Source organism: Crocodylus siamensis, chromosome 2 (genome assembly GCF_052110815.1).
Source record: "Crocodylus siamensis isolate JL-2025a chromosome 2, ASM5211081v1, whole genome shotgun sequence".
Taxonomy (NCBI): Eukaryota; Metazoa; Chordata; order Crocodylia; family Crocodylidae; genus Crocodylus; species Crocodylus siamensis.
This window is the reverse complement of record NC_143396.1, coordinates 155,053,826-155,068,418: the sequence shown is the minus strand read 5'-3', so window position 1 is coordinate 155,068,418 and position 14,593 is coordinate 155,053,826. Positions and strand designations below refer to the sequence as shown.

The 14,593-nt window shown below is 42.4% G+C and overlaps 1 protein-coding gene across 1 annotated transcript in view; it reads right to left on the bottom strand.

The window, feature by feature from the left end:
* Positions 1-14,593, bottom strand: part of METAP1 (methionyl aminopeptidase 1) — a 35,230-nt gene that overhangs the window by 4,376 nt on the left and 16,261 nt on the right. Inside the window, exons 3-9 of the mRNA XM_090031847.1 lie at positions 13,288-13,397; positions 12,031-12,091; positions 10,695-10,786; positions 8,506-8,589; positions 7,273-7,411; positions 5,861-5,992; positions 850-993 (exon numbers count right to left, since the gene is read on the bottom strand). Coding sequence (XP_089887973.1) covers positions 850-993; positions 5,861-5,992; positions 7,273-7,411; positions 8,506-8,589; positions 10,695-10,786; positions 12,031-12,091; positions 13,288-13,397 — 762 coding nt within the window. The remainder of the gene's footprint in view (positions 1-849; positions 994-5,860; positions 5,993-7,272; positions 7,412-8,505; positions 8,590-10,694; positions 10,787-12,030; positions 12,092-13,287; positions 13,398-14,593) is intronic.

Here is a 14,593-nt window from a genome sequence, read left to right as displayed (position 1 = left end):
CTTTTGGCAGCTCTAGATAAGAAAAGGTCACATCTGAGGAGCTTAAAGCCTGGAGTGAGCTAGAGCTGCTTATAACTGGAAAAGTAGATGTTTGGTGACCTTTGCATACCTCCCTCAATTACTTACTGATCTTTCAGCTTCTCCTCCATCTTACTTTGACTCTTCCTCTTATCTTTTTTATGATCCTAAGGCCACTGGCTAGCACTTGTTTTTTTCAAAACCAAGCCAAGCCGTGCCACACCCAGACATCCTTCCTTTTCACTGAATTCTTGCATCACTACCTTATCTTCCAAAATCCAGGGACTGCTGAGATCTCACAATAGTTTAAATGAGAAAAAAAGCAGCACACTGGGATCCAGAACAAATACAGCTGTAGCAGCTGCCTAAACTTAATGTTCACACAGCTCTTCATCAAGTAGCAAGTGGTATATTGCCTGAAGTAATTCTTATTTATTTCTGACCGGGATGTTCAGCTCAACCTCTATTAAGGAATTCAGTATAACCATTGTTATCAATACCAAATATCCAAGAGAAAAAAAACCTGTAAATATCAGTCACTGGGAACTGTCATGCAGTAATCTAGCACTCATCCAGCATAACACTCATCCAGCATAATTAGGGTTCATTCTCGAAGCTAGAAGCACATTGGCTCAGCTCTTTCATAAAGCATTTTAAAAGACAAGCTCCAAAAATAAACAAAAAAACAAAAAATTATTCTACCAGTACAAAAATCCTGAAGGGCTGTAAAGCAATATATGTGATTTCAGTACAAGATAAACAAAAGTAAATCATGCTCACTCATGACTGGGCTTGTTGTAACTGATAGCAGGCACTTGGGCAAATACTCACTGGCATAATGTGGCACATTGGGGGCAGTATGGAAAAGCTTATGGATGCCATGCCCGCAGTAGCTCCGAACGACTGAAAACCCATTGGCTTGGGCATGTTTCTGAATGATGTTTCCCAGTTCTCTGTACCGAACACCAGGCTTCACTGCAAGATGAGACAAATGTTTTTAAAAAACAGGCTTCCTTCAATGTATTCCTACCCTCCACTTAGTAAAGGAAGAAGTCACCAGCTGCATTGAAGGCTAACCATCAGCCATTGCTAAGTTGTCTATTTTTTTTTTTCCATAAGCAGCCTCTACCACCATGTTGTCATTTAATTTTATTCAACAGGAGCTGACATATGCAAGCGAGCTCAGGCATCTAAGAAGGTGGGAGAGCGAACAGACAAAAAGAGGGTGTGTCTTATCGTTTATCGATCAGCCAGAGGAGAAGGAAGGGGAGTGGGGGATCAGAAACACAGACTCCTTCCCAAAAACACGATTCTTCTACTCGTGCCTAATCAAAGCTCATGACTTAAAAGGATGTGGAATTCGAAAAATAGTCAATTAAAAAAAAATTCAAGTTAAAAGTGGCTTGGGCACTATGCCCACCCTTAAATTACCACAGATATTTTGTGGGTTTGCAAATCACATTTTAAAAATGCCTCCCTCTCCGTTGTGTGGCTCTCTCTCATGGAAACAAGCAGGAGAAATGGATGACACACAAAGCAGATGAAAAAGATTAAATGTGGGTCTGTATGCAAGCTGTTATACTATGAAGCAAGCATTTATATGCAGAGAATAATTTTTAACTTAACTCCATCTCTTTAGCAAGTCATCTGAGGCCAAGCAAACAAAAATGCTTCAGAGTAATTATTCTCAGCATTTAAAAATGAAAACAGCAGCAGCCTTAAGAGATATGATACATCATATATCAAGAACTAAAACTCCATGACAAAAATTGTTGGCTTACAAAAGTAAAATCTAGATGCTCTTCTGAGAGCACGTATGCCCACTGGCTCCTCCAATATATGCTATCTCTCTACAGGAGATGAACAGTTTGGCAAAGCAGTGCCATTTTAGAAAGGTAAACAAGGTTTAACAGTTAGGAGCTGATGTGAAACAAGACACTGGGTACATTTTCTACTAGTTAAGTAGGCATAGTGAAGCTAATGCAACAACATCCATTTACGCCCACAGTCAATTTGGCTCATTATTGGGACACTGTTCTAATGAAAGACTGCATATAAAGCAGGGAGGGGAGGAGCCACAGGAAAAGCCAAACTGTTTTTCAGTGCTAGTTCCTGACAGCCAAGTTGGGAAGATCAAGTCCCTTCAGCAGTCACAGGAAGCAAGCAATCCTCAGATATCAGTTCCCTTGTCCTCTTTTTAAGACCTCCCTCTTCACTCCAAAAAAGTTCCCATTGGCATTACTCCCACACTTGTGGTTCCTAATTTAAATGAAACAGATTCCAGCCCTTCAGGCCTACTGTGCTACAGAGGCTATGGAGCCAGAATCTCAAGCAGTGTAAATAATACAGCTGGTGTAAAGTACAATTTACATCAACTGACCCGCTTCTATAGGTATCCAGGAAATATTCAGACTCCTGTAAAACCTAAGCAAAACTGTTACTACTACCAATTTTAAAAAGTTACATTCAGAATTACAACCTCATTAAAATGCACCCATTATCTTTACAGTTTATGAAACAAAGATAGAACATGAAAAGTCAGTTTGATGACAGATCTCAGATTTCCTAAAAAATGAAAGTACATGAGAAGAGATGAGATTTTTAATGGAAACAGAAATCCTTATTCTATACTCATCCCACACAAAGACTATAAAACTAGTATTACAATCAAAATATTAATAAGAGAGGGGAGGGAATATATAATCATTGCCCACAACACTACTTTATAGCACGTAAAAAACTACTTCATAGTTATGTAAAAAGTATGGCAGTTTATATCCATGTGGCTTCTTATCTCTTATATACTCATCTTAGTCTAATAGCAGGGGTGGGCAATTATTTAGGCTGGAAGGCCACTTACTGAGTTAAGTGAACTGTTGAGAGCTGCATGTGCACACATGCATGTGCTCCCCAACTCTGGCCTGTTAGCTCTGGGTGGGCCAACACCTGCTGGCTGTGTCCGCAACTGGGGGAGCAGGGGATGGAGCCTGGCTACGGGCCTCTGCACTGTCCTGCCCTATCAGAGCTCCTGGCACGTGCATGCACCCTCCTCTGCTACCCCACAGCTCCAAAGAGCCCTGATGGCGGGGCAGGACAGGACAGTGCAGAGACCCACGGATGGGCTCCATCCCCCTACCCCTGTGGGTAGGGGGATGGATGAGCCGCACAGGTGTTGGAAACAGCTCACCTGCCTACCCAGCAACCGGAGCCAGGTGCCACCTGCCAGCAGAGGCTGGAGACCAAGCGCAGCTTCCCCAAGGCCTGCAGGGCCAGACTTTATTTCCCAGACACCACAGGGGATACCGCGTAGAAGCAGCCCCACACACCCAGCAGTACACAGCAGGCACTGGACAAGCCATGCTTGGGGTCCTGCCTCTGAGGGCAGGTGGTGCAGGCAGCAGCTCCAGCCTCTGCTGCCAGTCCCCTGTGACACCTAGGAGATGGGGTCCAGCCCTGCTGGCCCTGGGCTGGCCAGACTCCATCTCCCAGGCTGATGCACAGCGCACGACAGGCAGGGCTGCTTCTGCCCAGAGTGCCCTGTGGTGCCAGCAGAGGCTGGAGCTGCCGCCCACACTGCCCACCAGCAGAGGCAGGGGCCCAAGCATGTCTCATGCAGGGCCTGCCATGTGCCGCTGCCACCTGCACTACCAGCCCATGGGTCAGATAAAAATCAATTGGCAGGCAGCATCCAGCCTGCCAATCCCATGGACCATATTTCACCCAGATAGCTATAACTTAATAACTGAATTTAGGCAACTAAAAAAGTATTCATTTAGCTCTAACTATTCAAATACTTAAAAATTTGCATATTCAGTATATAATACCTTACTTACCCAAATCCAAGAGAACCCTGAATTTAAGACAAACCCTCCAATTAGATTCTATACATGGAACATTTATAGATTTGTTATAATTTTCCATGTACAGAACCTAATTATTAAGCATTTCAAATTTGTCCCCACCACCACTGCACACTGCAGCAAGGAAGGCAATACCAGGAGAAGCAGTTGGGGACAGGCAGTGCGAAGGCACAGGTGATAGGGACGGCAGGAAGCTTACCCGCTACAAAACCCCGCCCCTCCCCCCCACTTACCATCTCCTTTTGCCTGCCCCCTACTGTTGCTTACGTTGTTTTGGCACCATCCCCACTGAAGCCTGAGGCATACAGCACAGCCCCAGCCCAGCCCCAAAGCAACGGCATGGAGCCAGCACTGCTGCTCCAGGGTCAGGATGGGGCCGTGCTTCATGCTCCAAGCTGCAGCAGAGATGGAGCCTGACAGGACTGAGGGGGGCAGGGAACTGAGGCTGTGAGGGGGAGAGACAGGGGGTATAGAGGTGGTCGAGGTTGGGGTGCAAGAAGCAGCTGCAGCTCTTGCCCCAACCCAGGGCCAGAGCCTGTTCCACTGCTTCCTCGTACTCAATTCCAAGACAAGGGGCTTCCCTCCCAATGTTACGTGTTGGAGCAAACCTCATCTTGGAATCAGGTACATATAGTACTTCAATTCATAGGGGTCCTGATCCATATCCCAGTGAACTGAACAGGACTCTTTCCAGTCAATTCACTGGATAAAGTTTCACTATACCAAGAACTGTATAGCAAAATGCCATGGCAAATATGAATGTTTTCAAAGGTTTTTTTGTTTGCTTGTTTTAAAATAAAGACTGACAATATATTTCTCCAGGAATAAGGTTTAATTAACACTATCCAGCTAAACATCTGCTTATAAAAGCCATCTAGGATCTTATACACGGTATACTCATATGGAAAGGTGCAGGTGCAATGGAAGCATGAACAGACATAGCTTTAAGGCATCTAGCAGGGGTTACAAAGTAGGGAAGATATGGGCACACTGACTAGCAACTACAGCATAGGCCCTCCCCCAGGACCCTAGACACAAATTCTGATTGCCAGGCTATGATAAACCTTGCACTTTCACATCTTTGTTACCATCATTACCTACCTAACAAGTCTGAAGCTAACAGAGATAGATATATATCTATAGGACAGAAAGAATGTAGCACAGGTGTATTATACAGCAGCACCATGCTTCGGCTGGGCAGACACTTGTTCATTATTCATTTACAGGACCAGAATAACAATTGGAGAATTCAGAGAGCTAATAATTTAGAAGTTGGACAGCCCCTGTTCTAAGTGGCTGCGCTGCCCATACCCACCCTCAGCTGACGGGCTGCAGACTCTCCAGGCCATAGGCTTCCACAACACCACAGTCTGTGCTACAGTTCTCAACCTCACTCCCCAGAGACAGAAGCAGGGAGTGAAAGTTGGAGGGGGAGCCTGGAGAGGCTGGCTGCTGCTGCAACCAGAGCAATGGGGAGAGCAGTAGCCAGGTGAGAGTCTGGGGGCTGCAAAATTAACCCCTTGAAGATACCATATGAACAGCCCTGATTAAAGATTTTTTTTTTAATTTCAAATGTTTCAAGTAATGCTTCATATTAGCATCTGATTTAACAATACTTTAAAAATTAGAATGGATATCCCACCTGGTTTCCCCAAACCGTGTGAGCGCACGTATGCATTCTAGATTGTGAGCAACTCCACAACCAACAAATGTTACGTGTGGATCAGGAATCTGCTCAGAATCAATTATCATCATTTTTTCCCTTTCAATACTCATTTGAAATAAATGCTGCAACAACCATGAAACTAAAATAAAGAATATGAAAGAATGACTCTTCATTCCACAGGGGTGTATTTTACTAGCAACATCCATGGAATTACAGTTGATCCAGAACTGTAGTCAGCAGTATTAGTTCAAACCTAAACGTTCTAATACGAAAACTAATATAGCATGAAACTCCAGGATTCAGAAGTAGTGCTCACCTGCATCAATGGCTTGCATTAGGCACTCGTAAGTTGTCTGAACTAGTCTTCTTCCACCTTCTTCAACTTCCCCAACATAAAAAGTCTCGTTTAGATCCCCATGATAACCATTGCGATATACAGTAATATCCACTGCAAAGAATATCAAAAATGTCACAAAACTATCACTGTTTTCTCACCTCCTGGCTCTTTTTTGGTTAAACTCAGGTTTCCCAACCCCCTCATCACTTCTTCTGGCACCCTGTCATCATGATAGCATTCAACTGGGAAGAGATGCAGAGCTCAACATTTATTGACAGCCACCACCTGCAAGGTACATTTTCCAAAGGAGGACTGCCCCTAGTGGGATCTACCTTGATTAAATGTAAGCCCTCAGCATATTTGCAAGTCAAACTGGGTCACATATGCAGGTGCATGTGCAGATTAGCAAACAGTCTTACAGTGAGAACACAACATTTGCTGATCTCCTCTCAACTCCTTTTCATTTAACACAATAGTTTAAGAAAATTAAGGTGGGCCATTAGGATTGCCAGGGTAGGTCATGAGGCCCCCAAAGACCATGTATCCTGCACCCCAGAAGAAATACCCATGAAATATTATTAAGTTCCTATGTTATACCTTACAACCCCAAATGTTCTACCATTATTTTACAAGCAAAATGAAACAAACTAAGGCTCAGCCCAGAAAACAGTCCAGGCACTTAAAGTAAAGCACACTAGTCCCTTGTGAGAACCAAAACTGAAAAAGCACATGAACAAAAACATTTACTTTCATTGTCATAACCGAGAGGAAATGCCCAGAGCTAATTAAAAAAAATTTTAAAGTAAAGCTACCTCTGTCCAGCCAAAATGCTTGTGGACCCTCAAACACTGCCAGAAAAAAAGGGTTGCATTAAATCTGCAAGGTCTTTGAGAAGGACTTGGTAGTCTATACGCCTATGAAATGCCTGCACAAAAATGGTGCTACACAAGCACCAGAAATATCTGATATAATATCTAACAACTTAATGATCAAAAAACCCATCTTATTGAAAATGCACACAAAACAATCAGAGGATTAAATAACTCTGCTAACATTAAAACAGTTGTCTTTTCACCTTGTATTTGTACACTGCCTGTGCAATGGAGTCCTGAGCGATGACTGGGCTTATTAACCACCACACCACAAGGCAAATAACATACTACGATGGACAAACTGCCAGATTGTAATGGTTTTAGATACTAACCAATTCCATGAAACTGAATTTGTAGATTCAGTAAACAAAAAATGTTAAATGCCTGACTAAAAACAAAAGACTGTGTGAAGAAATTACTTTTAACCAAAATCAAAACCTCACTCTGCTGAGTGTTTTAGCTGTAAAGATGAGATACAAACAGAGTTGTTGAAATATGTCTGTCTTTCACATTGCCTACCATTAACAATATCACCCTCTTGCAAAGGCCGTCTGTCAGGAATTCCATGGCAGATCACTTCATTCACAGACGTACAGCATGACTTAGGGAAATTATAATAATTCAGAGGGGAAGGATAGCAATTCCTTGCAATGCAGGCCTAAAACAGATTTAAAAAACACACACATATTACACTTTAGATTAGCAAAATCATTATAAAAAGGGGCGACAGCACAAGAGTCTTAAAACCTTTTTTGCCACATTTTTAACCCTAAGTCATGCTTGCTCACTCTGTCTTTTGCATTTCCTCTCTGAGTTGACAATGAAAATAAATGAAGCTAGTCATATTTGTTTCTATTCACTTTCACTTCCAATTGTCAATGCTACTGTACAGATTTTTAAAAACTGCATAGGAAATATGTATTTTTTTTTAATAACTAGTTTCAAAGGGGGCTTTTTAAACTGAAATGTTTTGGCTAGCCTTTGATGCTATAAAACATTTTTTTTTAAGTGGGCCTTGTGCAAAAAAAAGTTTTGTTTGGTTTTTTTAAAACAAAAGCACTTAAGCATCTGTTTCAACTTCAAGTTCTTTCCTGAAATAGAGCTTTCATTTGCCTAGATTGTGCCTGGCAACTGGCTCTCACGGGACAATGCTAGTCAGTGTGACCTAGATCCCAGGACTCAAAAAGGGCTCCTTCTGTGTTCCTTCAGGCTCTACAGTCTGATTCTGGATCCCATTGAACTAAAGGTTTCTTCCCTGCAGACTTCCTGAACTCATATTAGCTTCTGAAAACTCTAACTATGAGGCTTGCAAATGGCACAGAAATATGAACTACATATAGGCCTTTATATAGCAATACTAAGGTCACAAAGAAATGAAGAGAAACGTGTGTTACTGGTGGACAAATCAGAATGAGAAACTTAAGAGAGATAGTCAGAAACTGGAAAAAATGAAGTAAGAAATATGAAATGGAATGAGATTCCCCTCCACCCCACAGGAGCTCCTGACGTGGAGTTTTGTTTTTGCTTCCCCCCTCCCCTTATTAATGCAGCACCTGTGCTTTGCAACTGTGGTAACATCTGTATCAGCTTTAAAAGCAGAGAGGGAAGGCAGTTTATTCACTGGAAAACAAAGACAGGTTGGAAATGTAGAAAATGAGAGTGGGCATTGTAGCAATTATATACCAAAGTCATATTAGATAAAAGGGAAAAGATTGCATGCACCAATCCAAAAATGTAATAAAGTAACTTTACTAGATGGACAGCATGGTCTATTTCTTCAGTAGTTACACCTGGTTTCACCATCATAGCAGCAACATCCAACACTTCTCTGGCAAGCTGCAAATGAAGAAAGCAGTACTTATTCAAAACTGTATACAACTTGAGCAAGTAAAATACTGAGTAATATCTTGGGGATGAAAAGTCAGTTTTCTGAACAAACAACCAGTTTGCTAGGAAGTTGCATTGAAGAGGAGAACTACTCTAAGTCTTTGGAATTTTGGAAATTAAGCATAGTCCTAGCTCACTCGGGTATGTTAAAAAAAGCCAAAAAAACCAGGGGTGGGCAAAATATGGCACTCCACATGGGGCCATGCCCTACCCACTTGCATAAGGACAGCCTGCACTGGCCTCCCTCCAGCATCTGCTGGCCCCAGCCAGCACGCAGCTTCTGCCAGGGCTGTTTCCGGTACAGCTGCAGCCCAGTGCTCCTCTGGGCTTCCCACCTCCAGCAGCAGTTCCTGCTTTTGATCTTGCCCCTGCTGTGCTGTGCTGTGCCATACCAGGTGAGCTGTTTCAGCCAGGTGGCTCCTACCCCAGCATGCAAGTCTCTGGCATCAGCTCCTAGCCACCAGATCTGGAACTGGAGTCCCAACGCTCTGCATGGGGCCAAACTCTACTCGTTCAGACCAGGGCAGCCCACACCACACACCCACCAGTGCCCACAGCCCAGCTAGGTACAGTTCTGCACCCCCCCCACCTCCAGTTCCAGGATCTGAAGCCAGACCCCTATGTACCTACCAGGAGTGGTGCACTGTGGTGCAGCAGGAGCAAGAAGAGAAGCTGCTGCTGAAGGCAGGGGGTGCAGAACGGCACCCAGCTGGCTGCAGCTGCACTGGGAACAGCCTGCTGAAAGCTACTCCTGCCCCTGCTGCACTGAGTCATACTGCACCATGCCATTCCAGGCAGGCAAGCAGCTTCAGCCAGGTGGATCCTGCCACAGTGCCAGGGGTTCAGCTCCTGGCTGCTTCCCTGGAAACTGAAGCCAGAGCCACACATACTGGGGCAGGAGCAGCTTCCAACGAGCTGTTCCCACAGCAGCTGCAGCCAGCTATGTGCTGCTCTGAGCCCCCCACCTCCAGCAGCAGTTCTTCCTCACTCCTGCTGCATGGCACCATGCTACTCTGAACAGGCATGCAGGGGCCTGGCTCCAGATCCTGGATCTGGAGATTGGGCAGGGTGCAGTGGGAGACAGAGCAGCACCAGGCCAGGCTGCAGGCACTGGAAGGAGCGCGGCAAGGGCTGCCCCAGCATGAACAGGTGGGGCTCGGCCCCATGCAAGTGCCACAGTGGCACCGTGGACTGCACTCCCCAGGGAGCTCTACTGCACACGCCCCCTACTCTCCTGTCACCCATAGCAGGGTCCCAGGTCCTAGCACCCAGGCAGCAGCCCCTTTCACACGTGTGCATACGTGCACACACATGCTCCCCCCAGCCCAGAGGGCAGAGGCATGTGATCCCAGCTTCTCCTGTCCATCCCAATCCACTCCTGAACACTGCTCCTGCCCACCCACAACCCCATAGGGAGTTTTGGCGAGGGAAAAGTTACTGACTCAGCCTTTGACAACTGATCAAAACTCCCTATGTGGCCCAGGGGCCCAAATAACTACCCACCCCTGCCCTAAATAGTGCCAAGATAAAATTTAAACCTCAAAGCATGGTTGTGATCAGGAAAGTGATCACACTTGCAAAGACCTTATTCAACAGGTCTATTTATTATGGAGACTGAAAAAAAAGAGTTACTGGCTTTTAGTCTTGTTAGCACCACAGAGACAACGTAACTATAGAACAGAATTTTCTCCTCTTCTTACTCACACATTAGCAACAGAATTATTAATTGAATTCCAGCTGCAGAATTATTACTAGTGATTTCAGAACAAAAATACAGCCAAATCTTAGACTGCATTTCAAACTGAAAATCTGACTTTGCAGGACTGATAATTAAAAAGAATATCCTCCTATTTGCAAAATAAGCAGACATGATCTGAGATCACAGGAGAAAAACAGAAGTGAAACTGCCAATTTACATGCAAACACTTTTCAGAGTGTAACTGCCCTTTCACAGTTCAGACATGAAAATTAATTATCACAAGCTAGTGATATAATTTGTTTTCTGTAGATTTAAGGAAAGCACCCCTGCTCTACATAAAAATAAAAAGCCTTACCCTACATACTACTCTCATGCCTTCTATATCTTCAGACGATAGGATTTTTATTTGAGAAGTTCCTTTAAGAGCCTGTTCTGATTCAGACATTCCTAAAAGAAAAAAAAAAAAGGAAAAAAATTTAAGCATAGTATTTAGTGATTTTATTTTAACACATGCACACTTCTAATTTAAGGTACCACACATTTCTTTTGACACACTAACAACATCATACTCTCCAAACAAGGCAATTTTAATATCTACAACCATAATAGTTTACACTTTTCCACAGAAAATACAGACTGACACACGTGTGCACAATTCCACAATTCCTTACATATTGAACTCCCTTCCATTTCCAGCATGTGCAATTACTCAAAATCATGAGTAATTACTGTTTCATGTGCAACTACTCAAAAATCATGCTCAAAGATTATTATTTAATTCCAGAATCAGGATTTTTACAAAACAGGATTTTCTGCCTACAGGCAAAATACAGCAAACTTGCAGAGGTTGAAGTTAAGGTTATAGGTTTGCAGTGTTTTAAGAACTTACTACAGACAAACTGAATGATTTTTTTTCTATAGGAGCCAGAATATTCCTAAAAATTTGTGATTATAAAACTGATACTGTGGTATCACTGCATATGGCTGACAAATGTATACACATTACTCATATTATTACTCTGTGGAAGGTCACTTTTATATTTTTAGCTAAAAATACAAGAACCACCACAAAAATCAACATTGTATTATTTTAATATTTGATCAAAAACAACATAAGTTGTGTCAAAATTTTAAAAATAATTCTGAACACATTTTTGTCTCACATTAACTTATCAGTGTTTCTCAATATACAACAAAGGAGAATTACAGCAAGTAATTAAGCAAACAATTAAGCATAAAAATGCTTTTCTCCACCTAACTGGATCTGGTACCAGCCTGTTAGGTCCATATTTTTAACCCCCTTCCCCCTCCATTTTCAGGAAGGAAGGTTACAAGTCATTTTATACTATATTTGCAGCAAAAATCCGAATGCCATAGAAACAGTATTATGGGATCAATCCATGCACTTTTATACAATAAGGCACAGAATTAGACCTGTACTTTGAGAGAAAGAACCCAAAATGCACTTTACTAGGATAACGCAACACATTTCTAAACTATCTAGGAAACATTTGTAACATTTTTTCTTGAAAGGAATCTGTCACCAATGGATTGTTTTAAAGAACAAACCAAAAAAACCCAACCCCACATTGATATACAGATTTTTTTCCCATTACTCCATTATGTTCCACAGGTTTTTGCATTTACAACAATAAAAGAAAAATTTTAAACTGGGATTTGCTTCAAATTACCTAATGGGTGATCAGCATAATCAGGTCTCTGAATATAACTTGGCACAGGCCTCGTCGGCGTCTAAACAAATCACAAAATTAGTTAGATTCTTTTTCATTACTGCAAGTTCTTTTACAATCAAAGACAGAAAATACATTGGCTGCAAAATGCAGCTAATCACACGTTGTGATAATTCACACACAAAGGCAGCCCTCCCACCTTGCTGTGCCTCAGAAATAATTTAGTAGAAACACACTATTGCAAAGACTTGTATTACTAATCTTTTGTACTGCTTTTGCACTGTTGAACCTCGAGAAACCAAATGGACAGCTTCACAAAACCAAATTTTCAAGTCAGAGAAAACTGTTCTTTGAGATGCACTAACTCCGTTAATTCCTGATGGATCCTCTAAATTACTAGGATGCATTCGTGAAGGTCATCTTTTTAACATCTTATTTCTCAAAACTCTTCGCTGCAATTCCATGCCCATCAATCTTGTGGCAGCTACGGCAGCAAGCACCCAGCAATAGGACTTTTGTGTTGCAGTGTTCAGCATTTCTCTTTCACCTAACCAAATAATCACACAGACCAAGGTATGTGATCATCAGGGATCCAACTTTCATAGTTAGTAGGGTTGGAAAGGACCCGAGCAGATCATCAAGTCCGACCCCCTGCCATGGCAGGAAAGAGTACTGGGGTCAAACGACCCCAGCAAGGTGTTCATCTAGCCTCCTTTTAAAGACCCCCAGGGTAGGAGCCAGCACCACTTCGCTTGGAAGTTGGTTCCAGATCCTAGCCGCCCTGACAGTGAAGTAGTGCCTCCCGATATCTAATCTGAATCTACCCTCTGCCAGCTTGTGACTGTTATTTCTAGTTACTCCTGGTAGCGCTCTGGGGAACAGGGACTCCCCCAGTGCCTGCTGGTCCCCTCTGACTAGTTTGTAAACGACCACTAGATCCCCCCCTCAGCCTTCTCTTGTGGAGGCTGAACAGGTTCAGGTCCCTTACCCTCTCCTTGTCTCTGATGGCTAGGAGCTCCTGAATTGACAGAACACCAAAGTGCACAAAGATAAAGATATGGACACTGTTTTTGTCATACAAAAGAAGAACTAAATAAACAAAATGAATATATATCTCATGCATATATGGAACCATTTTCTTAGAAAGGACAACAAAATTGCCAACAATCAAGTTATTTCTTGGCTCTGATTTTGTTGTTGTTGAAAGCATTTTTTAAAAAGGAACAAGGTAATATTTCCACCACTGGTTATACTCACCAGTGGATAATGTGGTCTAAGTTTACCAGTATATCGATATCCAGCCCAAGGATCTGTGTTAATATCACCTTCCACAGTCCAAGAAGAAACTTGTTTGGCTTTTTCATCTTCTGCAAAACAAAAAATAAGAATTGGGGCATCCTAAGTCAGTGTTGGTCAACCTTTTTTGGCAAGCATGCCACAGAGTAAACCCCGCCCCATCCAAGTGCCATGTTGATCCCCTTCCCCTGCTTAGTCACTTGTTCTTTCTTCTCCCTGCCTGATCCATGACTCTACTTTCTACACCCTTCCCTATCTAGCACTGTGTTCCCTGCTCCCTCCTAGACTGTCATGTGCCACACACAAATGCTGTCCATGTTGTGGTACACATGCTGTGGGGTTAGCCACTTCTGCTCTAAGTAGTCAATGAACAACAAGAGTTTGGGGTCTGACCAATAACCCTCCCAAAAAAATCTAGATTTGCATCCCTTTTGTTGCTTTTTTCTCGTTTTTATAAAGAGTGTCAGAAAGATTATATAACTATTGACAGCATTCTCCCTATTTCATTTTTACATTAAAAAACTTTTAGGCCCAGTTTAACATGTTCCTACCCTGTGGAAATGAAAGAATTGTAGGGTTATGACACAAAATGCATGAAACCTATTTATCAAGGGGAAATTATTTTTAGTGTTTGTTTTTATTAATTCTTGGGGGAAAAATACATCTTTGCTAAAGACTTAATATTCTTCCCATAATAGTTTCCTTCCAACATTCAAAGACAGAGGCCATACTAGTTTACTCATTAACCTATTAAGTGCCATGCCAATCCTCAAAAGTTACTAGAAGAAGCAAGTGGAATATTACAGCACAATGGACACAAAAGCAGATTTACTTAGGATTGCCTGACCTCCAGCTAAAGACTAAGTATTTATTTTTGTTTTTTTTTTTTCTTTCAGAGCTCAGAAGCATGACACAAGACACCCAAAAGATTGTCATGGCAGGCTCCAAAATTGATCCATCAGTCTCCAAAACTGGTATCTGAGCACCTGCCTGTTTAATGGCTGATCAAGACAAAACTCTAGTTTTTGGGCAAATTCCTCACAAGCCCATTTTAAAACAAATCACTCCATTAAGCACTATTTTAATTAGTAAAGAAGTTTGTTTAATTTTCTCAGTACTCTCTTAATTTTGTGGCATCAGAGAAAGGGAAATGACAGAGCTGAAACAGCACACAATTCCTGGCTGCTCTTTATCTCTATGCAGTTAGAAAAATAGCAGCTTTGCATGGAGTTATCAAAGCACTCTCTAACATGTAGACAGTAGGCCT